At 56.4% G+C, this 26,562-nt stretch overlaps 7 protein-coding genes across 7 annotated transcripts; 4 read left to right on the forward strand and 3 right to left on the reverse strand.

Moving 5' to 3' along the window:
* Positions 1-1,551: 1,551 nt before the first annotated feature.
* Positions 1,552-2,975, forward strand: CONPUDRAFT_58901 (terpenoid synthase; the record flags this gene model as incomplete). The annotated part of the gene is made up of 7 exons (XM_007771607.1): positions 1,552-1,682; positions 1,736-1,874; positions 1,929-2,080; positions 2,304-2,368; positions 2,429-2,535; positions 2,602-2,619; positions 2,682-2,975. The coding sequence occupies 7 exons, from the start codon at positions 1,552-1,554 to the stop codon at positions 2,973-2,975; spliced, it is 906 nt and encodes a 301-aa protein (XP_007769797.1).
* Positions 2,976-4,526: 1,551 nt separating this feature from the next.
* On the reverse strand, positions 4,527-5,216 carry CONPUDRAFT_106740 (RING/U-box). The gene is made up of 6 exons (XM_007772147.1): positions 5,119-5,216; positions 5,040-5,067; positions 4,936-4,986; positions 4,810-4,880; positions 4,664-4,749; positions 4,527-4,610 (listed from the first exon to the last, which is right to left on the reverse strand). Exons 1-6 carry the CDS (start codon positions 5,200-5,202, stop codon positions 4,598-4,600), a joined length of 333 nt encoding a protein of 110 aa, XP_007770337.1. The 5' UTR covers positions 5,203-5,216; the 3' UTR covers positions 4,527-4,597.
* Positions 5,217-5,664: 448 nt separating this feature from the next.
* On the forward strand, positions 5,665-17,868 carry CONPUDRAFT_166657 (uncharacterized protein; the record flags this gene model as incomplete). The annotated part of the gene is made up of 15 exons (XM_007772148.1): positions 5,665-7,038; positions 7,101-7,465; positions 7,529-10,148; positions 10,202-12,190; positions 12,247-12,372; positions 12,428-12,505; positions 12,561-12,611; positions 12,662-12,866; positions 12,920-15,034; positions 15,086-16,579; positions 16,636-16,710; positions 16,763-16,854; positions 16,906-17,000; positions 17,052-17,353; positions 17,407-17,868. 15 exons carry the CDS (start codon positions 5,665-5,667, stop codon positions 17,532-17,534), a joined length of 11,109 nt encoding a protein of 3,702 aa, XP_007770338.1. The 3' UTR covers positions 17,535-17,868.
* A 215-nt stretch (positions 17,869-18,083) lies between these two features.
* CONPUDRAFT_166658 (uncharacterized protein) lies at positions 18,084-19,021 on the forward strand. The gene is made up of 3 exons (XM_007772149.1): positions 18,084-18,420; positions 18,481-18,627; positions 18,680-19,021. Exons 1-2 carry the CDS (start codon positions 18,196-18,198, stop codon positions 18,598-18,600), a joined length of 345 nt encoding a protein of 114 aa, XP_007770339.1. The 5' UTR covers positions 18,084-18,195; the 3' UTR covers positions 18,601-18,627; positions 18,680-19,021.
* A 1,532-nt stretch (positions 19,022-20,553) lies between these two features.
* Positions 20,554-21,322, reverse strand: CONPUDRAFT_28306 (uncharacterized protein; the record flags this gene model as incomplete). Its single annotated transcript, XM_007771513.1, is given in 5 exon segments — positions 20,554-20,661; positions 20,715-20,790; positions 20,839-20,871; positions 20,885-21,002; positions 21,070-21,322. Coding segments are annotated over 5 exon segments (588 nt in total), but the record flags the coding sequence as incomplete, so codon positions are not given.
* Positions 21,323-21,827: 505 nt separating this feature from the next.
* On the forward strand, positions 21,828-23,947 carry CONPUDRAFT_106747 (Zn-dependent exopeptidase). Its single transcript, XM_007772150.1, has 7 exons — positions 21,828-21,871; positions 21,925-22,522; positions 22,583-22,749; positions 22,827-23,225; positions 23,279-23,418; positions 23,491-23,638; positions 23,705-23,947. Exons 2-7 carry the CDS (start codon positions 22,159-22,161, stop codon positions 23,768-23,770), a joined length of 1,284 nt encoding a protein of 427 aa, XP_007770340.1. The 5' UTR covers positions 21,828-21,871; positions 21,925-22,158; the 3' UTR covers positions 23,771-23,947.
* Positions 23,948-24,784: 837 nt separating this feature from the next.
* CONPUDRAFT_74327 (uncharacterized protein) lies at positions 24,785-25,765 on the reverse strand (the record flags this gene model as incomplete). Its single annotated transcript, XM_007771659.1, has 2 exons — positions 24,785-24,972; positions 25,015-25,765. The coding sequence occupies 2 exons, from the start codon at positions 25,763-25,765 to the stop codon at positions 24,785-24,787; spliced, it is 939 nt and encodes a 312-aa protein (XP_007769849.1).
* Between the last annotated feature and the right edge of the window lie 797 nt (positions 25,766-26,562).

Below are 26,562 nucleotides of genomic sequence, written 5' to 3' on the forward strand. Positions count from 1 at the left end.
TATATGAAGGCTCCTGCCGGAACTTCGATGGCAAACCAAGCCCTAATACTGCGGAAACCCTATTATTCATTACAGTAAGGAGAAGTCTCCTAGAAATGTACATAATTCTGTTTAGTATAAAAGTAGTCGAGAATCGACTAGAAGCGCAATCGGCGGCTTCCCCCCCCTCTGAGCGTGATTCCCAAGTCGTTCGATTACTCCCGATTACTCCTGCGCATCTAGCATCATGCTGAGATCATATTCACTGTATCTTGGATGTAGGTACCTTTGCCACCGGCCACTCGTACTGAATATATATACCATGGTCGATGGTGATGCCATCCTTTGTTCCACTTCTCGGCCTATGTAGAGGTTTGCGGTGTGGAACAGTTCCTAGTCTTTGGAATATGCACACCACACCATCCCATATGGTCCCAAAAGTAAGTTGTAATTTCTTCATCGCTATTGCTAGGGTCGGTCTCTTGATACACTGAAGGAGTGATTAATACTTTGAACTCGCAAATGCAGCAGTAGCCGTCGAAGTGTTGCGCCATCCCGATCCCGTCCCGCCTCAACTGGAACGTTTTCACAAATATGTGCATCGGGTAAATGTCATCATGTCCAAACCAATAAATTTCTGGCTCCCTGCTACTCAAGTACTCAAGCCTTTTTCAACTACGAGCTGCGATTATGCCAGCATGCGGTTCGCTTTATCACTGACCACAGCGCCAATTTCATTTCCAGGAGCGTCAGCACACTAAATTATCATGTCCCCGACTCCTGTAGACATCACTGTGTTTAAAATCCACCTTATGATAACGCAAAAAACACTATATAACAATGCACGAAATATTTGAACCGTGAGGTATTCAAGCTATCATGCCTATAACATCTCCCAGTTTAGGTTAAACCCACAACGTCCACTTCATTTTCATCGCGATACGAACATCATTTGTGGATCTCCGTGATGATCGCGCCGCCTATAGGTGGTCCCGGTGTGAACCATGCCTTCATCTATAGTATGGTGTATACTCAGATGTCAACGCCACTTTTGCCGCCTGTCGCAGCTGGTTAGATGGTGGCACTGACGTGGTATTCAGTGGTACTCGGAGGTTCTCATCCGGCTCTCTCTCGCTCTATGTCAGCCGTTATCCCTTTACTGCCACAGTAGATATGGAGTCTCAGAACTTGCGCTATACTTGAATTGTGCACTTAAACACGTGCTACCTATACTTTCATGGCCCACAATCTATCTCGCTATGCCTCAAAAATAAGATGTGGCGCCCCCGCTTTGCCAAGGAGGGACGGATTCCATCACATGGGATCCTCATTATGCAGCCTTTGGACTTGTAATTCCACTTGAACACGGATGGAACTTCGTTCTTATATCGCGATTCAGGTATACAAAAACGTATTCGGCCTTCGCTTGATCCCGCTTCTTTGGACCGGACATGTACTACTTTCATTTTGAGCAAGCGCTCATAGACTGTATAAGAATGCCCTATTTTTTTCTTGCGAGGGCTCTCAAAGTAACCACATGAACCCCAGCTTGTCCTCTCCAGAATCTGGAACATGCCTCCGTTCATTTTCCCCCCTTATTTCGCTCTTGATGACCTTTGTGCAATCACGGGAAAGGCCTGCAAGCTTAAAGTGAATCCGCTTCAGAATGAAGCAAACACATTTGCTTGCCAGTGGTTCGACAGGTATGTTGCCCAAAATCTCATTTTTCTCAACGAAGTGCTCATCAACATCAAAGCATTGGTGTATGCGACGAAGCATGGAAGATCAAGTTTTTGAATTTGGGGAAATTCGACCTGTTCGCTGCACTCAGTTTCCCGGATGCAGACCTAAAGCATCTCGAGACATGCCTCATGTTCTTCTTTTGGGCCTTTTCGGTCGGTTCTTGATACTACCCATCCTTCTCAAGGTTTTATATAACATTTCTGTAGACAGATGATCTATCCGACGAGGGAGCTTTCCAGGACAGTCCGTCTCAAGTTCAAGCTGGCCACGATATTTCCAACGCCGTCATCGATTCCAGTCTTGCCATGGATAGGCCGTCTTTTCCTTATGCTGCGATGCTGTACGAGTACGTCCATAAGTTAGCTTTGGTTTTTATCACGGACTTACAGAATATCTCCTCGGTAGCTTACTTCAACGTTTTCGCGAAACTGCCACAGCTGGAGCCTATGACCGGTGAGCAATAGCAGATAAAATGAAAGGGCGCACGGTCAATAAAGCTTACGCGTAAATAGGTTTATCCGTGCCTTTCAGGATTGGAGCTCATCTCAGGTTCTGCAATCTCAAAATAGATCACAGGGTAGGTTACCGTCTGTTGAAGAGTTCATCTTGATGCGTCGCGCCACAATCGGAGGCGCCATGGTTGAAGGTAAATTGGGTGTCTCCTCTTGAGAGAAAAAGCTAGCTTCTGACACGTAAATCCTTGAAGCTATGGTTGAGTACTCGTTAGACATCGACCTTCCGGACTACGTCTTTGAGCATTCAACAATCAGAGCTATGTCAGACGCTACGAATGACATGATGACTTGGCCCAATGTAAGCTGCTCCTGCTATTATTATTGGAATTATTTGCTAAGCTAATTGTCACACTTCAACCTACAGGATCTGTGTTCATTCAACGTGAGTAACTCGACCTCTGTATTGGCACACCCAACACTTCTTTATTTATATCTTAATCTCAGAAAGAGCAAGCTAACGGCGACTACCAAAACCTCGTGTTTGTCATCATGAACGAGCGCAGAGTCGACCTCCAAGAGGCAATCGACATTTTAACAGACATGTTATCGCAGCGGGTGGACGATTACCTCGCTCTCAAGGCCTCCTTGCCGTCTTTTGGTTCGAAGGTTGATCACGAGCTCTCCCGCTACATCGAAGCGCTGGAATACTTCACGCAAGGCACCGTCCTGTGGTACTACTTGAGTCCCAGTACGTCCTATGCAGCTCTGAGGCTGATGCTTTTGCGGGGATCCAGCTGACCATACCTTTTGCCTTTCAGGGTACTTCCGTACTGTCGATGTCTCGGATAGGCGCTGCCTCGTTATCCCCCTCTTTTCTGCCGGTTTTCAGTAGCTCACCGAAAGAGACACAACGATATCTGGGTATTTGACTCAGATAATGCACAGGCAGTGGTACCGTGATGGTTCGATAATTTCTGCGGCGCTGACGTGCAATGCCGAGTTCAGGGGGGCAAAAGATGAAAGAAATGAATGGATGTGTCATGCTTACAGAGAAGAGTCAGGCTTTTAAATTTAGTAGACCGCTTAGTCCATGTTCGTTTACTCGCGCTTTTATCAGGTTTTGCATATGATACATGAATTTGCCCTAGGTAACCTAAGGTGAACCTAAGCTAGAACATGGGAATGATTAAGTGAGGAGTGCCAAGGTCGGGGAGGTGGGTTTCGGTGCTGTAGAATACCTCCCATATGTTCCAACATAGATCCAGGTATCTAGCCGAGGCAGCGCGGCGGCGCTGAGCGTCAGAGTTTGATTCAGGCTGGGTGGCGGTGGCTGAAGGCGCTTCCGTTTGGGGTGTTGCTTGGACCTGGTGATCTTGCTGGCCCGAGCCCTTACTTTCGCCTTCGGAAGGTTCTGTTCCCAGCGTAGACAGGAGAGCCGACAGCGCGAGTGGACAACGCATGGGGACGGACCGGCCTTCGTACTTGTCTTCTTCCGACTGCGAGTCCCAGGTGGTCTACATCATGTCTCCCAGCTCGCCCGCGATACTGTACCATTACGACCTTAAGTTCTCACCCCTCAATCTCCCATTGCTGCAGAATACTCACTGTTCAATTTGGATGGCTATTCCGCGTTTGTTCCAACTTTTTGAGTTATTTTGTTTAAAGAATGGTGCTAGAGACGGGTACATCTACATCAGGGCATTGGCTATGGAGCAAAAAGGTGGACAGGGGACGCACTCAAGGTCGAAATGGTACAGTATTTGCGACCCTGTATCGCTCGTAGGGCAAGCCTGGTTGGGGCTTGTTGTGGATGAAGAACCAGGAGCATTGCGTCAATGGGGTTGGGATTATTGCAGCGGAGGGGCTGTTTGATGAAGGTGTGCCTGAAGTCAGTGGAGCTTGAAGGAAGCGAAGATGCTAGTAGAGTTTGCGGGAGCTAGTAACGGAAGATGGCACCGCTAAATGGTGGAACAGTTCCCCTGTCTAGAGAGGTCATTCAACTTCAAATTACCACAAAGGAGTAGGAGCGTTTAATCTTGGCATGAAATCAAGTCAGACGCCTTTACCGCTGAGCGTGAGAGGGGTTCTTCGTTTACATCATGGTAGCCGATGAAGCACAACGATGAGCCGAGCTTAGCCAATATGGACGAACACTCAAGTCACATCGCGTGAAACGGTGGCAGCGAGTGCATGGTCGACTGTCACTGCTGCGGTACATACTGCACTTGGCTCGGTCAGAGTACCGCATCAGTAAGTACACGATTAGCGCGTGCTTACATCCGATAGTCTTCAGCACTGGCGAGATTGGGTGGGCTCAGCCAGCTGCTTACAATCGTGGGAGATATTGGAGAGAATGCAGGCATGTCATTGGTACATTATATGATACACGAGGATGCGGTGTGTACGCGTAAGCCGTGCGCTTACCGGCCATACCTGGAGAAGTGCTAGTTAGACAAGAAGGCAGAGAGACGGGAGCGATGACGGACTTCTGGAGCTCCCACTCGCGGTTGTCAAGCGGGCAGACGTTGCGGGTCTTGAGCCAGCGGGAGATGCAGTGGAAGTGGAAGGCATGCTATATGGCACATTGGAACCAAGTGAGCAAACAAATGAGAGGGAGGGATGAGTGACGGACGTTGCAGATACCCCAGGCTGCGTTGCACTCTTCTGTCGATGCCGAAACCTGGTTTGCCTGGCAATCAATGCCTGATTGACGGATGTGTGAGCTTGATCCACTATGTTAGTAAGCAGGACGGCTTACAGAGATCCATGATGTGGTTCCTGCAGATGGCACAGTTCTCGACGACGATGTCTGGGAACAAAAAGGTAAGGATCGAACGAGCAGCGAGAGTGGATGGTACCGACCCCATGCCCACAGGCTTACAGCATTCCACTTGGGGCATGTCAGTGCAAGTGGGAGAGATAAGGAGAGAGGAGGACCGACCTTCTTTACTTCGAATCGCTGCTTGTCGCCCTTTGTCTTGATGGCGGATTCGGCGGGGGGATGGTCAACGTCCATATCGGCCATGGTGGATGAGTCGTGTGTCGAGAACAAGGGCGTCAAACTCTCAAAAGGACACAGTGGCGCGTGGTGGGTAGTGGGGTTAGGGCGTGGTGGGGTCATGTGATGCGACGCGTGCGCGCTCTGGCCTGCCCTGAAGTGATGTTCGTTTGCGAGATGGGCGCGTCCTCGTGTTTGTGTTGTCCGCCATCTCGACTTGCCTCAGCCAGAACGATGCGCATATACTGACCGTTTCTTTTCTTTCAGATAAATGTCTTATTACTCCTCAAGTACAGACCCAAGGAGGTCGCCGTCCTCGTATGGCTCACAGACTTTCTCCACCTTTTCAAGATCTCAAACACCTGGGTCCCCTTCCGGACACTCTTACTCATCTTATGCCGGTCAGCCATCTTCTGTCTCACATCTATAATCTCCCAGTGTCTCACCTGCCTTGTCATATGCGCAGATTCACGTCCCCATTCTGCCGACATGCGACGCCCAATCTCGCGCGGCTCGCACTCTTACGCCGACTCTTACTATGACGAAAACTCCATCGACGACGCTGCAGAGGTCGAGCGCGCGCTTTCCAATGTCGACGATGACTACGAGAATGATCACTCCGACGTGCGCTCAGAATGGTCCCGTGGCCCGTCGGCAACGTCCTATAGCTCTTCCAATTCCTTCACCAACTCCTACACCGGTTCTTACACCAACTCTTACACTGATTCAAACCCATCCTACTCCACGAGCTACGGCGCTGGAACCAACCTCTCCGCCTACGAGCGCGAGCGCATCCGTCTCAGCACCATCACCGAGCGGACGGAGCAGCCCACAAGACCAAATTCATACTCACAGTCCCAAGGCCAACGCAACTCTGGTGTTCCTTCAGAGGGCAACCGCCTCTCCGCAGCCATCCGTAATAGCGCCCAACCTTCCGGTTCTCGCCACCTTCGCTCGCCTTCGGAACCCGAGAAGCCCACCGCCAAGCGGATGGGCGACCTCATCGCGTTCTTCGAGGACAAGGCCACCGACATGCCTCCTCCCCCAGGCCACGGCCACTCACGCTATGCGACGGCTCCCGGGGGAACAGAGGCATATCGCGCCACCAGCCCATTCTACTCCCAAGCCCCGTCCTCACCACGCATGACTTCTACAATCGGCTACACCTCAGCTTACGGCGGCTCGCGCCCCTCGTCGCCCACAAAGTCCAGGTCCCCGCTCTCGTATGCGTCGTCATCGTCCGCATCCGGCGTCTCTGAGGGCATATCTTCGCTTTTTTCTCCCGCTCGCGGCAACACCACCACTGCCACGCCGGCAGCCACGCGCACAGGCACGGACGGCAAGGGCGCGCGGCTCAGCCCGAGCGACTTCGCGAGCACGTTTTCGCACACGTGGTCTGCTAGCCGCTCGGCGACCGGATCGGTGTCGCCGCCGACAGTGAGCGCACCGCTGCGCAGGCCGGCGCAGCAGCAGGGCGGGACAAGTCCGCGCTCGCCGCTCACGAGCGTGCGCAATATCGTATCGGCGTGGAAGGGGCGCTCGTCGAACGGTAAAAACCCAGCGTCGCCTACTTTTGGTCACGGTCAAGACCCAGTCGTCGTGATGCCGCTTGCGACCAATGTTACTGGCAATAGCAACGCCGAAGGCTTGTTTAGCGTCAAGAGACGGGCGGAGAGGGATGAGAGGAGGCTCCGCCAGTCGGCTATGATGACGAGCAAGGCGCTGCCTGCGACGCCGCCTCGCGACTACGACGAAGGTGGGCACGGTAGTGACTTGATGAGCCCGCGCAGTGTGTCGGAAAGCACGGTCCCGCCGTCGTTTGATATCGCTGAGTTGGCTGCTCACGCGCGTGCCAGCAGAGAGGTATGTGTGCATTTTATTTCCCATGGGTACTGTCCTTACTGAAATCACCCGACTTTCTATAGCCGATGCGCATCGGTGACCTCTGGTACCTCAACGTGCACTCGGGCCCGCCCTACCGGTGGCTGCGGTGCCAGGCGCTGCTCTACCCGAACATGTTACTGCTCTCGTGGATCGCACCCGGTGGCGGGCGCGGCGTTGTCACGCTCGACTTGCTCAACTGCACCGAGGTGCGCTCTGTCCCGTCGCCGACGCATGCGAGCGCGCAGGACGATGTGGGGACGATCGCGGCGCATGAGCAAGATAATGAGGGTGGCAATATGCCGCTTACGGAGCTGCTGTGCCCTTTCCAGTTGCTGTACACTGATGGAGTGGAGAGGATGGCGGCGGAGAGCGCGAGGGAGAGGGTGAGATGGGTTAGTGCGGTTTGGTGAGGCTTCTTTTTTCTGTTGATATTTTCGAGTGCTTGACGTTGGTTCGTTATGTTATGCAGGGAAGCGCTCGACCGCTCTGTTACGCTGCCGAACCGCTCCGAGTCGGGCTCGCCGACAGGCTCGGTTCTCACAATCCACACTGTCTCTGGTACCGCCTCGAACGTGTCCTCTGCCACCTCTGGATCCAAGTCGACGGTCTACGTCCCACCCATGAACGATCTCACCGACATCCAATCCATGTCCGATCTTTCGTCGACTGTCTCGCTCTCCCGCGGGCCCTCGTTCTCGGGTCATCATAACCACACCACCGACGACACGGTCATCTCGAACTCGACGTTGCACTACCCCGGCGACCCGCGCGTCATCGCACCGAGCCGCAGCAGCTCGCTGCGCCGGACGAGCTCCATGACGGACCTCGACGAGGCGTTTGAGCGTGCGGTCGATCGCGCGCGGACCGCGAAGCCCGGGCTCGGGTTCGGGATGTCGCTCGTGGGCGCGTCGATCCTCGGGGACGGCTCGCCGGTGACAGTGTCGAGCGGGTCGCGGTTGAGCGGGGAGACGCGACTGACGCCGCCGCCGAGCTCGAAGACGCGGGCAAGGGCGCTGAGCGATGTGTCGGACGAGGCGTTCTTTAGCTCTGGGAGCAGGACGAGTGTGGGTGGGCCGCCGGCGTCGTTTTTCTCGGCGGGGGATACGTATGGGACGACGACGGGGTATGATACGACGACTGTTACGGGGGTGGGGAGGAGGGGTGTTGGGAGTGGGAGCGGGAGCGGGACGGTTTCGGGCTCGGATACGTTTAGAGGGGTCAGCAATAGCTCCGATACTGGCACGGCTATTGTTGCGTCGACGCTGTCGCTCCGCCGGACGGAGTCGAACTCGTATCTCGGGGATTCGCACGACGGGTCGTACAGCTATACGGCGAGCACGTCGCCTGGCCGCTCGACGCTGTCTAGGAGCTCGGCGGTCAGCAGGAGGAGGAATAGCCGGTACACGGGCGAAGAGAACAGCGATAAGGAGAACTCGGCGTATACGCAGAGCTGTGCGAGGTCGACGATGAGCTCGTTTGCGAGGAGCATGTCGACGACGCCGACGCAGAGCTATGCGAGGCCGGGGTCGTCTGTCGGGTCTGCGTCTGGGTTGGACGTGGAGGAGGGGTATATCAGCCGCTATGCGTCGCGGTATGGCGAGTATGAGCTGGACCTGGAGCAGGATCAAGATCAGGAGCAGGAGCAGCACCATAGCTCGGGCAGCGAGGGGTATCATACTGCGTCGACGCCGTCCACCGCGTCGTTCAAGTCGCTCCCTTCTATCCCGTCCGAGAGCGAGTTCGAGACCATCGGCGGGAGGACGTCGATCTCGGAGTATACCACTGTGCCCAGGTGCGACACGGACGACGTCGAGTCGACGGAATACGACACCGTCGGGTGCAAGTGCGAAGACCGGTCTACGTCGGAGTATATCACCGCGGAGCTGTGCAAGAGCGAGCCGCCGACCGAGTTCGAGACGGCGAGTCTGTGCAGGACGATTCCGAGCGAGGAGAACACGCCCAAGTCGGCTCATGTTGAGCTCCCTGTTGAACAGCTGCCGCATGTGGGGCTCGCGCCTGGAGGACCGAGGGTGCCTGTTATGCCGCCGCGCGCTGCGGGGCCTGGGAGGGTGCCTGTGATGATGCCGCTTCCTGTCGCAACGCCGCCTGCGCGCGTGCCCAGCCCTGCACCCGCTGGACCGCGCCCGTTCCCGCAGCTGGTGACTGCGCTGCCGCCGCCGAGGGTGCCTGTGGAGATCACGCCGACACCGACGACGGTGACACCTGTTACTGCGCCGAGTGCGCCGATGCCGCCGACGCCCATACCTAGACCGCGCAGCGAACTTTCGGCGGCGCGTGTTCCGCTTCCGGCATCTGTGGCGAGCGCTTCGCCGAGGCCTTCGCCACGCCCGACGCCCCGGATACGCGCGCACAGTCCGCTGTCGTCGCTTGATCTCGGGAGCAGCGTGAGCCTGTCGAGTCCGTCGTCGCTCACGCGCACGCGGGACGTTTCGCTTGCTGCGTCGTCGCCGCGTGTGCCTGGGCCGAGTACCGTGCAGCAGCGTATTCCGCGCAGCCCTATGGGTAGCATCGTCTCGGACGAGCGCAGCGAGGCGCCCGAGATGTCGCCTCCACGCGCGCCGTCGCGCCGCTGGGCGGCGGAGACGGACTTGTCGTACGATTCATCGCTGTTGCAGCCGACGCCGAGTGTGATTACTGCGCAGCTCCGCGAGGAGTCAGAGCGGGAGGTGGACGAGGATGAGTCGTTTGAGACGTCGTTTATGCGCCCGACGAGTGGGTCGCCGATGACGTCGGTGGATAGACTCACGCCGATGACGCAGTCGCTTGTGTCGTCGAGCGAGCCTGCGCGGGAGCCTGCGTACTCGGAGATGGGGATGGAGATGGGGCCGGAGATGCCGCAGGTGACGGTTTCGATGAGTGCATCGAGTGCATCGCCGATGCCGGATTTGGGGGAGAGCACTGTTAGTAGCAGTTTGTCGAGGACGGCGAGCAGTGTGAGTGATGTGGAGAGTTTGGAGAGGATGTCGACGAGGAGGACGAGGATGGGGTGGGAGGATGATATGGGGAGTGAGATTTCGACGGAGCCGAGTTTGTTGAGTAGTTTGCATGGGAGTGAGTTTAGGGGAATGGTAAGTCGTTTATGCTTTTGCTGTGAGGATGTTGACTGATGTGGTTGGTTTAGCTTGCAGTCTCTCCCGCCAATGTTCCTCTTCCGGTCACGCCTGCGCCCACTACGCCCTCTATGAGCGGCAGCATGAGCACGCCGCGCAATGAACAGCCCTCAATCCACTCTGAGCTCGAGACGCAGCCGTCGGTCGTGCACGAGGAAGTCAATATCCAGCAAGACATCAGCGAGCTCCTCGCGCACATTGACGATCTCGACCGCGTGCGTGGCACTGAATCGCAGGAGATGTCGGAGAACATCCGGGCTATCCGCACCGAGCTGTTTTCGCTATCGGACTATGTCCGCTCTCAGCAGTTCGGCACGACGACGACGATTGTTCAGCCCGCGCCTCCCACGCCAGTGACACCAGCGACACAGGTCCTCACGGAGCACCATCACACGCACACGCTCGAAAGGGTTATCGAGAGGCCGGCTGGGAGCACGCTCACGTATAGGGAGCAAGCGTCCGAGGTTGGTGGACCGGCGATGCGCGACGAGGGTGTTGAGGTGGAAGGTCCACAGAGGGTTGATGAAGGCACGGAGGCGAAGTCAGAGGCAGGTGTCGAGCGTGTCGATGCCGAGGTCGCAACCGAGGAGGAACGTCGGTCGGAGTACGTCGAGGAGGGCGTCGAGGCTCGCATAGAGGAGCGTGTCATGCAGCGGGTGCCTTCGCGCCCCGCGTCCGTCGTTGCCCCCGCGCGGACGCCCAGGCCGCAGCCGGCGGAGGTGCCGCAGATCAGGCCCATCTCGATCTTGCTCACTCCGCCGCCGCCGCGCCCGTTATCGCCCAGCTCGGTGTTCTCGGGCGAGTCGTATCTGTCGTCGCACCACTCGGACGATGGGAGTCTGCTAGAGAGCCCGAGGTCGGATATGATACCGATTTCGGAGACCTGGGAATCGGAGTCGGAGTCGTTGGAGAGGGAGGAGCAGTGGGAGGAGGAGCAGACAATCACGCCGGTCCCGGAGAGCTGGGAAGAGGAAGCGTCGACTCCTAGCAGGCTTACTTTGAGTGCTACGTCGAGCAGCTCGCCCTCGCCTGGACCGTCGTTATCTGCGACGAGCTCTTCGGTGACGCCTACACCCCCGCCTACTTCTCCCAGCCCCAGTCCAACCTCTGTTTCGGTCAGTACGGAAGCAACTGCAAGACCGGCAAGGCCTGCTACGGATGTCACTACCTTTGCGTCCATCCGCGAACTATTGGACCACCTCCGTGAGCAGACGACGGCGCTCTGGGATGGACAGCTGTCCACGAACCATATGCTCGACGAGCTGCGTCAGCAACGTCCGGCTCCTCAAGACAATCAAGAGATCTATGAACGTCTTCGCAACATTGAAAACTTGCTTGAGTATCTCCTCTCCCGGCCCCAGCCCGAGCCTGCCCCTGCACCCGCACCGGCGCCCCAGCCAGCTCGCACGCCGACGCAGCACGTGCCATTCCCCGAGGCAGCGATGTCTGACGTCCCCTCGGACGAGTCAGCCGAGCGCGACAGCGTTCTATCGCGCCTGGACGCGATCCTCCGCGCGCGCCGCGAGCAGGGGCCCATCGAGATGCCCGCACCTGTGCGCGCCGGTCCGTCGCTTGACGGGCAGCTGCTGGATATTCTCAGTGCCCCCACTGCAGCGCCCGCGGGAGGGATACAAGGGCCACCGCCTTTGATCCCGTTCACGTACCATCCCGCGCCCCGACCTCCGCGCTCGCGCAGCACGAGCCCTGTGCCAATTCTGAGGCGCTATCCAAGTGCGCCTCCCATCGTTGTTGAACAAGAAGAGCGCCGATATGTCCCCGAACGCCCTGTTGACCGTCCGCGGCCCGAGATCAGACGTCCCCTGCGGCAGCAACCAGTGCAGCCCAGCGAGACGGAGTATACACCTGCGGAACCGTCATCGGGGTTGCCGTCCGAGGGCATGGGTGTCTTCCCGCCGCCTGGGCAGTATGATGATATTCGGCCGGCGCAGGAGCCACAGCAGAGGCCGCCAACGAATATTCCGCCTCCTGGACCCGTATTCGTAAGTTGCATATCTTGCCGAAGGGATGTATGTGCTGAGTCGATCGATCCATGTAGCCTCATCAGATGCAAGACCGACCGCCGTCTGCGCCTTCGCATCTCGGCGGTGAGGAGGACCCGCGCCAGTACGAGAGCTGGTACACACGCCGGCGTCCACAGCAAGCACCAGGAGCGCCAGGAGTCGTAAGTATCTTTTGGATGAACGCTTGTTCTGTCACTAAGGGATTTTTTTCGGAAGGGTGTTCCTCCTCCCGGTGTTTTCCCGATGCCTGGTCAAGCGGGCGGTACCACCTACGTGCCTATGCCACCTGGTCCGGTGTGTTACCTTTTCCTTTGTGTCTTGAAAGTTCGCTGTGCTTATTTCATTGTAGACTGTTGTTCAGGTGCCCCCAGTTTTCGACACGCTCATGCATGTCTTGCGGGTACGTTATTTCGCCCGAAAGTTATTATCTGGATGCTGACGGCTCTGTAGGAACACCGCCTGGCTCAGCTCGCTACGGTCGAGCAGCAGCGTGAACTCATGCGATACATGCGCGGTTTGAACGAGTGGCTCGAGCGCGATGTCGCAGACCGCCACAATGAACTTGGCAGCGTTGTCGCGCGCGTAGACCAGCTACGCCAAGAACTCTCGCAGCTCGGTATGAATATGCAGGGCATGCAGCAGAGGATGCCTCCTGGTATGTGTTGACGCACCAATACTGTCCGATCGTTGCTCATCAAAACTCCATAGCCGGTGACCAGCGGCCTAGTACTGGGTTCATCCCTCCTCCTATGAATATGCCCATGCCGGACATTGGGATGCAGCCAGGTATGCAGCCAGGTATGCAGCCAGGTGTGCAGCCAGGTGTGCAGCCAGGTGTGCAGCCAGGTATGCACCTTGGAGATATGGGTGCAACGCCCGGGTATCCTCCGGGATTCATACCTCAGCGCCCCGGAATGGAAGGTCCCGTCGTTCCATCGCCTCCAGCAGGCTACACGGGCGGCTTTGTTCCACCCAACGTCTGGGGCCAGCCAGGCCAAGAAGGACCTGTTATCCCTCCTGGTGACCAATACGAAGGGCCCCCGATGCAGATGCCTGAGGCGCACGTCCCCCGACCTGGCCCTGAGCCTCAGTTTGGCGGCTTCGCCCCCTCGCGCCCATCTCCTTCGGAGTCCGAGGGCTCATTTGTTTCTTCTTCTCCAGAGCCGCAGCACGTCCCCCCGCCTCAGCCTCCCTACGTTACGGTCATACAACCCAGCAGTCCCAGCCAGAGCGAGTCATCCGGTACCCAGCAGTCGTACGAGCCGCCGCCGCCTACTACTGCACCCGTCTCGGTTGAGCCAAGCGTTATGGGATATGAGGATATGCCAACGGCGGTCGTCCCAGTCCAGCGCTCCGATATGGGTACATCGCCTGGCCCACCGGCTGTGGTTCCTCTTTCGGATCGTCCATCAAGCGACGTAGGGCATCCATCGCAGACTGTCATCATCACCCAGCCGGGTGCGCAACCTACAGCGCCCGCACCTACCGCGCCTCCTCTTGGATCCCAGCCCATGATCACCATCCAGCCGCCGCCTATGGGTGTTCATGACGAAGCAGTCGGTGAACATGCCGGCCCCGTCATCATTGCGCCGTCTGGTTCCTCGGCAATGGAAAGTGTTCCGCCTTCGCCGTATGCTGGCTCGGAGCTAGGCATTCCGCCCCCTGGTCATATCATACCTGGTTCGCCTGCGCCGAGTCAGGCTGGGGGCCCGCCTATGATGCAACCCATCCCAGGGCAACCCATTCCAGGCTACCCGGGCTGGGTCATGCAACCGGCGCCTCAACCCGGGCAACAGGTGTATTACCCTCAGCCTGGCCCGTACCAGCAGCTACCGCCTATCATCATCCAGCCTCCGCCACCCCAGGTTCAGCAACCCTTCGCGGAAGTGCCTCCTCAGATGGACGTTATGCGCCCGCTGTCGGCTGGTTCTATGAGACCGCACGAAACCGCAGAACGGCCCATTATAGTTGTGCATTCCGATGATGACCGCAGCGAGGCCAGCACCCCCCAAACCCCCAGAACTCATAGATCTCGTCCATCCATCGAGTATGCCGATCCCGGACGCGATCAGACCCAACCCACTACCCCCATCATTGTACAAGTGCCGCAGACTCCCTCACGCACTCCCTCCCATCACCCTGGTGAAACATCTTACGAGTACTCGCCGGAGTACAGCAGGTCTCCAAGCAGGACTCCAGCAACGACGCACGTATCTCGTTCACCTACCCGCTCGCCGATCTACATCGAAACAGGGACGCCGCACCCTCCTGGTGTTCTCATGGGGCCATCTAGAGCTCCGTCGGAATATGCAGAGGGCGACAGACCGCATCGCCGCTCTCCTTCGCCTACCTCTCCGAGGCACGGGCGCGGGCGTAGAGGCTCTCGCTCGCCAACTCAACGGGTCAGCAGGTCTCCTGATGACGAGGGTGACCGCCATGTTTCACGCAGGCCTGGTCGTCGCCGCGAATATCGAGAAGGTGATGAAGGGCCTTCCAGATCGCCGTCGCCGCCATTCGACCGCGGAGGGGGCAGATATGTCCGGCATCATTACCTGGAGTCCCCGGGTGGCAGTCGGTATTACCGTCGCCCTCGTGACCGCTCGCTTTCTCCAAGGTATGATCCTGGTTACGACGACCCTAGAGACCCTGGACATCACGGTCGTGGCGGCCGTCCTTATTATCCGGAGGAGGATCCTGGTAGGATGCACCCTCATCCTGGTCCACCTCCCAGTGGCGTTTTATCTCCTGGCGCACCGCCTACTATCATTCGAATTGGCGGTGATCCGGAACACCATGGTATCCCCGTGCAGCGATCCGACCCAGGTAAGTACAATGTAGCTGCAGCTGCAGGCCTGCTGATAGAACTGTCTGTAGGCATGGGCATGAGTCCCAGACAACTACATGATCAGCTTATGCATGTCCCCGACGGCGGCACCCATGTTCCTTTCGTTCCCTCCCACGCAGGTGACAGTGGCGCTCATATTCCCGTTGCTCCCTCTCGTGCAGGCGAGGCACCGACTCGTCTCCCACCTGTCATTGAAGGCGGGTCGATCGAGCCTCCATACTCACCACACGATGCACCGAGTGCTCACCACTACCCTGACTCGGGTCGATCCGGACCTCCCTCTGAGTACGCAGGATCTGTCGCACGGTCGGAGCCTGCCTCGGAGGCCCCAGAATCCGTCCCTCGCTCTGAGGAACCAGAGACGACTGCCTCGCGCCGTCCCTCAACCGCGCGCTCTACGACGCAGCCTCCGCCTACGGTTACCGAAGAGGACGAACCCATGATTCCAGGATCGCCCACTAGTGTCTTTCATATCCCGACTTCTGATCGCGACCGTTCCCCCGATCACGACCGTTCCCCTGATCACGACCCCGATCATGGCCGTTCCGCCGAGCTCGAAGAAGCTCTCCGCGAACGACAACAACGCCTCGATGAAGTCGAGCGGGACTATATGCAGGCTGTCGAAGGTGCCCATGCCCGGGAAGAGGATCGCGAGCGTGCTTATCGTTCAAATGAAGAGGAACGTGAGCGTCTCTTCATGGAGGCGGAACAGCGTCGCGAGGAGGAAGTCCGTTTACGCACTGAGGAGCTCATGCGGGAGTTCGAGGAACGCATGGCGGCTCTTGCAAGGCCACCGACTCCGTATGAGCCGCCGATGCCTGAGGAGGACGAACCTGCTTTTGAGGAAGCCATGGAAGATCCGGAAGCTACCCCACGCCCTCCCTCTATGGAGCTGCCACAGCAGCAAGCCATCGAGGATGTCCCTCCCGTTCCAGTACCACCACCTAGCGCTCTCGAAGAAGGACCCGCTCCAAGCATCATCGAGAGTATCCACACAGCTGCAACAGAGGCTGGGAGGCGACACAGCGAGGAGCTCAACGAGATTGTGCGTCTTGAGCGCGAAGAGCTTGCAGCGGAGCGAGAGCAAGCGGCGCGGGAACGCGAGGAAGCAAAACAGGAACTCGCCGCGGAGAGAGTGAAGATGGACGAGCAGTACAACGACCGCATTGCAGACCTCGAAGCGGAACTTGCCCGCGTGCGCGGCGAGCTCGAGGGCGAGAAGCAGATGCGCATGAATGAGGAGGCGGAGACACGCGAGCGGGAGAGACAGGAGGCGATTGAGCGAGACGAAGCGATGCGCTCACAGCTTGGCGATATCACGAACCTCGTTCAAGATGGACGGGAGGAGATGGCACGCAAGCGTGAGCTTATGGATCAGCGATGGGAGGAGAAGCAGGCGCGGTGCGAGCAGAAGGATGCAAGGATGGCGGAGCTGTTTGGTATGGTCCAGAAGCTCGTGGAAGACCGCGACATGGACAGAATGAGAGAAGAAGAGGAACGCCAGGCAAACGCCGAGAAGCCAGGTGCGCAAACTCTTACGCTCTTCTCATGGTCTCCACCACTGACACTTGTCGAACAGGCATCCAAGACATAATGAACGAGCTTGGCAGGCAAAATGCGGAGCTTCGCGAGTTGTTGAACACTCTCTCGGATAGTACGTACTCTATATTCTCAGTTTCGAATCAGTTCTGAGACGCCAATTCTAGGTTGGCGCGCAGATAGCAATCGTCAGCATATGGAGACTATCGAGGCTGTTCGCGCCACTGCAAACGAGCAAGTCAAGTACAATGTGCAAGGAGTACGTCGACTATAACCACCTTCTTTCCATCCACTGACTCTTGTCGTCTAGTATCTTGATGAGTTCAGCAAGGCGCTCGCGTCCGAGGTCCGCATGCTCCTTGGCGAGGTGGGCAAGCTCCGCGAGGAACGCCGTAACATCCAACAGTACGTCTACTCTGCATTATACCCTATACGTGAGATCTGACTCGATTCTAGCGAACTTGGTTGGTTGATGATGACCAAGTCAAAATACGAGCCCGGCGGCGAGTTCAACGCAGACTGGCGCCCGACCGTTCCGGGCTCTGGCTTCACGGGAGGAGGCCCCGGTGGCCCTGATGATCCGCATGACGCTCCTCCTCCTCCCCAGGAGCACATGCAGCCCCGTCCTGCTTGGCGCTCCGTGCCGCCGCAGGGGGGTCGACGCAAGGTCAAGAAGCAGCGACCTGCTCAGCCTCCGCAGGACATCCCTGGGCCCATGGATCCGAGACAGCAGGTGACGAGCTGGGCAACCTGGCAACGTTAGTCCTAAATATCTCGATTGAGCTCTAAACCCTGACAAGGTTATGTTCAGCGAACCCCGAGCTTGAGCCCAGTCCGTCCACTAGTATCCAACCCAACTTAGTGGTCCCTGGTCACTCTTCTCCTGGCTTATTCGGTCCTCGGTCACCCAGGGCATCAATGGCGTCGTACGAATCATAGAAATTTTCCGCTTACGCTTTGATACGCTTTGAACTTGGTATACCATGACACTTTACGATATCCCTCACGATGTTACCCTTGATACGCATTATCTTTCTTCATCTTACCTCTCATCTACTCTTGCTCACCCAAAGTCGCTCTTTCTCCATCTTTCTTATGCATCTCTTGGACTTTTTTTGCTTTTTATGCTTCTCACCCTCGACTCTTGTAAACTTAGTCTATGCTTGCTCTTGTGTTTTCACGCTCTTGCTCCATCTTGTTATTACTCATTAAGCCCTGTGGGCCTCGCATTGGCAATTGGTATACATACATTGGAATTCATCGTGCTTTCTTGTTCCTCTACCATATCTCAACATCTTGAAGAAGGTCTTAAAGCTTATGGCAAGGCGATAACCCAACCCTTACAGATATATCATAGTCTCGATGTCGACACGGTTCCACCCACTGAAGAACGAACTATATGAGCACAAGTTTGCCTTCATGCTTGTGCTTCGCTGGGATCTTCATCAGGAGTCATGCCTTCGTGCCGGTTCGCGGTTATTGGGACGAGCCTATCGTATCCCTCGAAACGCCGTCCTTAGCGCCCGCCAGATTGGTCGAGCTGTCCTACCACACTGTGATTAATTTTGTCGCATTTTGAACACCGACAGACGCCAAACAGATGCCCGACGAAGGATACGGACAGCTTCGTGACACTGGAGGCTCCAGTAACCCAGATTTTCCACATGGCGCTCCTGATCCTCTCCCGGAGCCTATGCAGCCGCGTCCTGCCTGGCGCGTTGTGCCTCCCCAGGGTAGTCGACGAAAGGTCAAGACACAACCACTTGTCCAGCCTCCGCAGAACGTCCCTGAGATCGAGACAAGGTCCGAAGACCCGACGAGACAGGTGATGAGTTGGGCAGAATGGCAACCTAAGTCCCGCTTCATTATCTCAGTTGTGAGATAGAGATATGGAGAACTGCTCGCAGCGGACCCTCAGTTCGTACCAAGCCCGCCCGCTAGCCCTGGACCGAACCTCGCTGTCTCCAGTCAGGACATCGTCCCTGTGTCCATGGATCCGAGATAGCAAGGATCGAGCTGGGCGATCTGGGGACGTAAGTCCATGTAATTTTGATTGCAGTATGCAACACTGACAAGGTTGTTAGCACCGAGCCCACCCAGTAGCCCTCGACGCCACCCTTCCCCTGGCCTGTTTGGTCCTCGTTCGCCCAGGTCATCAGCGTCAAGCTTGGACCAATTGCAAAGCACTTACCTCCGAACCATCTCGATCGCGGCATGTGGTACTGACAAGGTTGTTTGCAGCGAGCCCCGGCATTGAACCGAGCCCGCTCAGTGTCCACGAACACCCTTCTTCCCCCGGCCTATTTGGCCCTCGCTCGCCCGCGCTATCAATGTCGAACTTGGACATACAGCAAGGTACCTCTCGACTGTCTCGATCGTGACATATAGTACAGGCGACTTGTAGTGAACCCCGGGATCGAACCGAGCTCATTCGGTGGCCCAGTTGAACGCCACCCTTCCCCTGGCTTGTTTGGTCCTCGTTCTCCCAGGTCATCGCCGTTGAGCTGGGAAACATGGCAAAGTGATACCTGCCAACTATCTTGATCGCGGTATAGATCACTGACAAGGTCGTTTGCAGCGGACCCCGGGATGCAACCGAGCCCTCCCAATAGCCCCGGACGTCACCCTTCCCCTGGGCTGTTCGGTCCTCGCTCACCCAGGTCATCCGTGGGGTCGTTCGAGTAGAGAAATCCCCATTTACGCTTCGATGCGCCTTTATCTTGGTACGGTGTACTACAGCGCTTTATGGCAGCTCAGAGAGGAGTCCGGCTACGAGGGTGATGCTATACCAACTATTAATCCAGGTGACTTGAGTATGTACAGCAACGCGATTCGTATTAGGGAAGATGGATCCGTTAAATTTTGTTCATATACAATGAAAGGTCGTTTTAGGGTTGCAGCGGAGCGCTACGCACAAGTTGCCGCCGATGCTGTAGGCCGCATGTGCACCTCAAGGCTCGGAGCTTGGGCGCCTACGACTCTTATATATACCTGCAGTGCACGAACCGTCTTTGCTGGTCATGCCCCTCGAACCACTATCGTGCATCTGATCGTCTCACAACAGTACCGCCGTTGCCCGCGCAAGTACTTTGATACTCATACAAGACGGGTTGATACTGATCGCTGTATTAGACATCTAGCATGGCTAAAAACAGATCTAAGAGACGCTTTCTCTGCCCCAAAGAAGGCTGTCACTTCGGTGCTGACCAGTTGGGCGCACTGATAATACACTGCAACGCTATCCAGCAAGTAGCAGCTCAGAGGCCCAGCAAAGCAACACTCAGTATTTGGCATCTTTGAAGTGATGGAATAAACCCCTACGTCTGCGACCAATGTGGTCATTCGGCTTCGGATCCATCCGCGTTCACAAAGCATAAGAGGCGGATGCACGGGTACATGCCTATACGTCGGGGGCGGCCCCAGAGCGACGATGCAGCCCAGTCCAGTGAGACTCGTTGCGATCTCTGTAAGCAGAATTTCCGGCCTGCTGAAGGGAGCGACAACATGTGCGAGAACTGCTATATCGCCGTGTGGAAGGGTACGGACACTCAGGCTTGCTACAGGCAGAGAGATTGCTAATGATGGATAGATGTTGACGCCACGGCAAAGGTGTGAGCAACAGGCATACATGAACACGGTGCCTTGATCACGGCTTACGGATGAACCTAATTGGGACTGTTGTCTTGCGACAAGGACTGGGTTCATAATGCATGATATTGCAAGACTTGTTCAGATATGACATATGCGATGTAGGTTAACACGTGCGTTGGTCTAGAGAAATTGATATGCATCGAACGGGGTGGACTGTTCTATCGTGTATCGCTCAGCAGTGGCTCTCATCCAAGGGTGGAGAAAGACTAACGAGTTATGATATGGGTGGGAGAGTCGATGTTATCGGTGACAAAGCCACGTCATGCCCTTCCGTCTGCCTCTACTTCGTCTCCTGGCTGACGATCTGTTCCAGCAGGGTCTTGAGTTTCTGTGCCAGGCCCTCGGTGAGCTGCGTAGGTCCGTCGGCGGTGCAGATGCGATACGAGGGCATGGCTTGGTACGTGTCCGGCAGGATCTAAGGAGCCATATTGTCAGGCGGGCGAGATAGAGAGTGAATTTGACGCGTACCTTGCTGTCTTCGACTAGGACGGACGCGATGATGTCATCCGGGTCGCCAATGCGTCCTAGGGCCGGTATGTTGCGGCTGTCTGTGTGGGTGTTGTGTTAGGTATACTTTCGAAAAGCAGCAAACCGGTGCATGGATTCGAAGGGAGGGAAAGGATATCTCCTAAAAGGACTCACCATGAATGTGCATCCATCCATACTGCAGCTGCAAGGCGCCGTTCTTGAGGACGTCATCTGCCTCTTCTCGTATGGCCTCTTGAATGGCACGATGCATCACGACACGGAACTTAGCTACACAAAGATAGGTTCGGAATAAGGTTAACATAACGCGGGAAGAGCAAGGTGCGAGAACACATACAGTTTTCCCGAAAATCATTGAGACCAGCATCCTGCTCCTGAGCACCCTCCGTCTCAGCGGGCAGCCACCCTATAACGCTAGCGGAGTCCGGTGTTGGTGGGGAAGAAGAGAGGAAGGACACAGCATAGACCTGGGTGGGTGGTGCTGAGGAGGAAGAGGAAGGGAGAGAGACGAGGTGGTAGAAGAGGTCGGGACGCGTCGGGTCCGCGAGTGTTTGCGGCGGCTCGGAGGAGTATAGTCTATGCAACGACGGTAATAGGTGCGTTTTGGTGCCCCAGTTGGAGGATGATGGTTGTAGGCGAGCAAGATTTGGTGGTTCCGCTTTCTGTGAGCGTATAGAAGGCCGAGCAAGTTGCGAGATGGCGAGGACTTGCGTCCGTGCGGAACTCGGTCCGCGTTTGAGGAGAGCACGTAGAGGTGTTGTGCGGGCTGCTGCTCTCGTACTGTTCAACATTTCTAGATGCGACAAGTGGGGGAGGTAGAGATGGTCTTGAAGGGACGGTGAACAGGGCTGAGAGCGTTGTTGCCAATGCCGTCGACGTCACACACGGCCTCGGCTCACGTGGCTTACATGTCTTGCGCCGACCCGTGCAAATGGCTTTTCCGACCATTGACTACCATGGGCCAACCCAAGACCAACCATCGTACAACCGACAAAGTATGAGTTGCACATGAACTGAGCTTGGCTCATGCCGTGAAGCCCTTTCACTCCTCATCGACATATGCCCACTCTCAACTCGTCTTTGGGCTGCTGGGCCCGATCTTCATTCACATACCGCAGCAGTGGCAGGCTGACCATATCGTGAGTGCTGCTCTGCAATAATGCATAGGGTACCCTGAACATGAGAGACTCAGAAAAGCAAACGATGCATGATGAAGGCTCGAGGAAAGGATTTAGCACACTGAGAGGTCGAGCATCGGCATTATCCGGCGATTCCTTCTCTCTCCCATCTCGTCGGGCACCACGGTACCGGAGCGTGCACACCTGATCATGGAGTCATTTCCCTTTGCTCTGCGACCTCGTCGCGATCTGACGTTTCTTGTGGAACTCCGCTTGCATAGTAGCATCCAGGATCCACCACCCTAAGTATGCTAATCACCCAGTTCTTTCTGCCCTTGCTCGTCTCTGGAGCTCTCAGCTCGCTCGCTTTCGCTGCTCAGCCCACGCAGAATCCGTTCGTAGCTGAATCAGAAGCCTATGGCGTCAAGGACCAAGCAGATCTTGATTACCTTTTGCTTGACAACGACGGCTTTAAGCGAGCCATGCAAGAGGTGGATCCCGCGTATGCTGCTGTGCTCGACGAACCGCGTCTGGTCGAGGTGTTCGGGTCGGAGAGGCGGTGGATGACCGAAGGAGACAAGCTCAGGCTGAAGCAGCAGGGTTTCTCGTTCTTTGATTTGACGAACTTTGAGGAGTACGAGGTCAAGCAGTCGGTCGCGAGTGGGGATATACGTACGTCCACCCGTTTGATATATGTCGAACCGCGCTGTTAACTGATAACTCAAATGGTAGCCTGGCCCGAAGTACACATGCAGTCCGCGGTGCACGACGTCATTCAGAGCCTCAGCCTCGCGTCGATGAAGGCCAGCCTTGAGGTGTTCACCTCGTTCTACAACCGCTTCTACCGCTCCGACTACGGCGTGCGCAGCTCACGCTGGCTGTTCAACCGACTTCTCGAGGTGCGTACCCACCCCCTCCACAGCCTTCACATCCCTTTCCCTCATACTCACCCAGTCTCCCAAACGCCACCCTGCAGATCATCGCCTCCGCCCCACCCTCCGCCCGCCTCTCCCTCGAAACATTCACACACTCCTTCCCCCAACCCACGCTCATCGCGCGCTTCGAGCCCGCCGGCGGACGCACCGCCTCCCCGCACCCGCCCGCGGACGCCCTGCCGATCGTGATCCTCGGCGCGCACCAGGACTCGGCGAACTACGCGTTCCCGCACCTGCGCGCGCCCGGCGCGGACGACGACGGCTCGGGCGCGGTCGTCCTGCTCGAAGCGTTTGCGGCGCTTGTGGGGGCGGGGTTCACGCCGGCGGGCGCGGTTGAGTTTCATTGGTATGCGGCGGAGGAGGGCGGGTTGTTGGGCAGTCAGGAGGTTGTGAGGGAGTATGTGGGGGCGGGGAGGAGGGTGGGCGCGATGGTTCAGTTTGTGAGTGGTTCACGTGCTATGTGCGTTCGGGTTCGTGGGTGATGGAGATGTAGGACGGCGTTGCGTGGGTGCTCCCCGGCTCGACGCCGACGGTGACGCTGATCAACACGGAAGTCGACGCGTCGCTGACGAACTGGACGATCGGTCTCGCGAGCACGTATTGCGCGCGTCCGGCAAAGGAGGGAAAACTCAAGTCAGTGATTTACACGCGCATATACTCGCATTTCTGCTACTCAACTATGCCATTTCTTTGATCTTGCACCAGGCCTCGTCAGGGATCCGACCACATGGCGTGGCACCGCGCGGGCTTCCCGGCCGTGTACGCAGCGGAGGGCGATCCTCGTGTCGGAGAGCAGAACCCGTGGGACCACACGGTGGACGACAGGTGGGACGTGCCCGAGTTTTCATTTGACGTGCGTGTATTTTGTCCTTCCCAATGGCTGAGTGGATACACCGTGCTAACAGGCGAGCCCGTGCAGCACGCGATGGAATTTGCGAAGCTGGCCGTCGCGTTTGCGGTTGAGCTCGGTGGGTGGGTGGTATGAGATGCGCAAGATACATACAGCAATGTCTTGTAGTGTACATGTCAGTTCACACAGCAGTGGCGACATTGGGGTGATTGCAGAGTTTTCATAATATAGGCTGAAAACGCGGGAATCATTATTTCCATGTTATAATGTTACGTAGCACAACTGCGCCGTGATAATATAGAGGAGCGAAGCGCGAACTACAGAAGACCCCGTTCCCAACATCCGTCTGCCAGCTATCGGGCACCATGCATTCATGGTCCGCGAAAGCCCAGCAAAGAGATGATAGGAAGGGCAAGATGTACGAAAGAATGGAAGAAGGTCTTGCCCCTCGAGCTCTGTGCTTCTCGAGATGCACAGAGCCCGAGAGGCAAGGACGTAGGCTACCGTAGCTACTAAAAGCGAGGCCAGCTCGGAGGGGAGAGGGAAAGTGAAGACAGATATGTGACGAGAGACAAAGACAGATGACGAAGGCGTGTACACCGAGGTAAAGACAAAACGAGGTAAAATGGAGAGAGACAGTATCGACAGGGGACAGATAGAGATAGAGAAACATGGAGCGAGAAACGGACTGAGAGACAGAGACAAGGAGAGAGAAAAGAAAACCAAGACGATAAGGAAGGCGGTCACGTACCTTGCTGATCACGTACCTTGCTTTTGGGAAGATCTAGCGGGATTAAAGGAGAGCATCTGGCGAGGTAGAAATCAGCGTCGGTCACAAGTCGAGATGGCGTTGCCACGGTCATCGTAGCAGTAATCGTCGCGGTTGTCGCAATCGTCGCGGCTGTCGCAATCGCAGCGAAGTCAAAGTGTCGGGCGTTCGCGGTGATTATCGTAGTCGTTGCCGTCGTGGTCGTCGTGACCGTAGTTGTAATCGTCGCGGTCGCGGTCGCAGTCGCAATGGTCGTGGTCGTCGCGGGGCATGGGCGCGGTCATCGTCGAGTGGAGTTCGACTAGAGATCGTCAGTGGTTTCCAGCTTGCAAGATGCTCTCCCTCCACTCTTCGTTTCATTGTTACGCCTCTTATAAAGGTTAGTAATACTCAGGCAGCTTCAGCAGCTGGCATGGGTCGACTCTCGCAAGCTCTCGAAGGCGAATCTCGACTTGCGGCGCGGTCGTGTGGAGATAGAAAGACGTTTCCTCGTCAGGAGCGATCAGGACGATTTGCGGAGGGAAGGCGCGGTCGATGGCGGCAACGACCCAGGAGTAGCGCGGTGTGCCTGCCGTAGATATCAGATCGTGAAGAGTGGTAGAGGACGTACCATGCTTGGCCCCGAGCTTGCCATTGCCGGCGTTGTTAGCACCCGCCGCATCTTGTCCCCTCCTCGTTACTCGACCGGGAAGACACCTAGCCTTCAGGGTGGCGACTGATCTTTCGTCGGACGTCAAGGCAACGATTGTCTGGAGCTCGGCTTTCGGTGGAAGGCGGGGACGAAGAACCGGTATCGGGTCGTTGGACTTCTTGGCGGTCGTAACAGAAGCGGATGCGGGCGAGAGTGGTGCTCTGAGCGAGAGCTGAGGGCGAAGAAGAGGCGCGCATGGCTGGCGAGAAGATTTCAGTGGCGCTTTACGCTCCTTCGGCCCTTCAAAAGACGACGTCAGCGCTGGTAAAGAGGAAGGAGCAGACGAAGCGGGAGGAGGGAGGTGAACGGAAGTAGGGATAATAGGGGAAGTGCGACTCTTGGCAAGGCCTTTGACGTGCATCCAGATACGAGCGGGTCGGCGGGAGCTGCCAGCAGGCTCAGCGTCGGACTTGCTCGTGTCCAGGGCGGCGTCGTCGGCATTGTTCAAGTAGATCGACTTCGTGGTTTTGGCTCGGAGCTTAACCCAAATGGACTTGCTGCCGCTGTTCGCCGGGTCGGAGGGTTTGGAAGAGGTAGGAGAGGTAGGGCGGGCGAATCTGGGAATTTTGGACGGTTTGGGAGGAAGAGGGGGAGGAGTGGGGCGGGTGAAGCGCGGGATCTTGGAGGGAATTCCGGAACTAGTGAAAGTGCGGAATGAGAGGAATGTCATTGTGGCGTGTGGGTGTGCTGTGGCGCGGGAAAGTATGAGGAGGTACACGGGCGTGTGAGGCAAGTGTGAGGAAGCAAGCAAGCGGATGTGTCGACAATTTAAACCGTAGTGACACAAATAACAAATAAACAATAATAAGTAATGTTTGTCAACTAGACTCCGCGTTGGAATACAGTGACGTTTTTACTGTGGCTGAGGCCATTATACGATTATAAGGATTGAAGTATATTCACGATAGTACTGTCAACTGAATGCTCGAGCCTAGCCGACGTTGCGAGAAGGAGTGGGTATGTCAAATTTCGCAGCATCTCCCTCACCGGACAGATCACTCCTTTCCCTAGTACCACATCAATGTGCGTGCGTTCAGTTCAGTATTCTCCGCGGGACGCCGTGGGGTATGAGCCATGTCCACAGGCTCGGCACTGAGGATAATGCCAAAAAAGAATTCCGAACATATTAGAGTTGCGTCTGTGTCAATTTCACCATATTGCAGTCGCGGTCCGGTCGTCTTCACCGTGTTGGAGTCTCACTGTAGATAAGAGCAGGAGTCGCCCCTGCGGAGAATCTACTGAATTGAACTCACCTGGGGCCTGAAATCATGATGGACGTTGCGACCAAGTCCCGCTTTCCACAATTGGACAGGGGCTGGCCTGTTCTCAACGTCGCTCAGCTAATTTCCGCATTGCGGATGCGCCTTTAGCCGAGTGACGTTGAGGGCCATATCGTCAATGTCACCACTTCTCACAAGAAAGGAGCGACTTTGAAACCAAATCATGCGTATAGAGCCTTTAATATGA

Source organism: Coniophora puteana (genome assembly GCF_000271625.1).
Source record: "Coniophora puteana RWD-64-598 SS2 unplaced genomic scaffold CONPUscaffold_8, whole genome shotgun sequence".
Taxonomy (NCBI): Eukaryota; Fungi; Basidiomycota; class Agaricomycetes; order Boletales; family Coniophoraceae; genus Coniophora; species Coniophora puteana.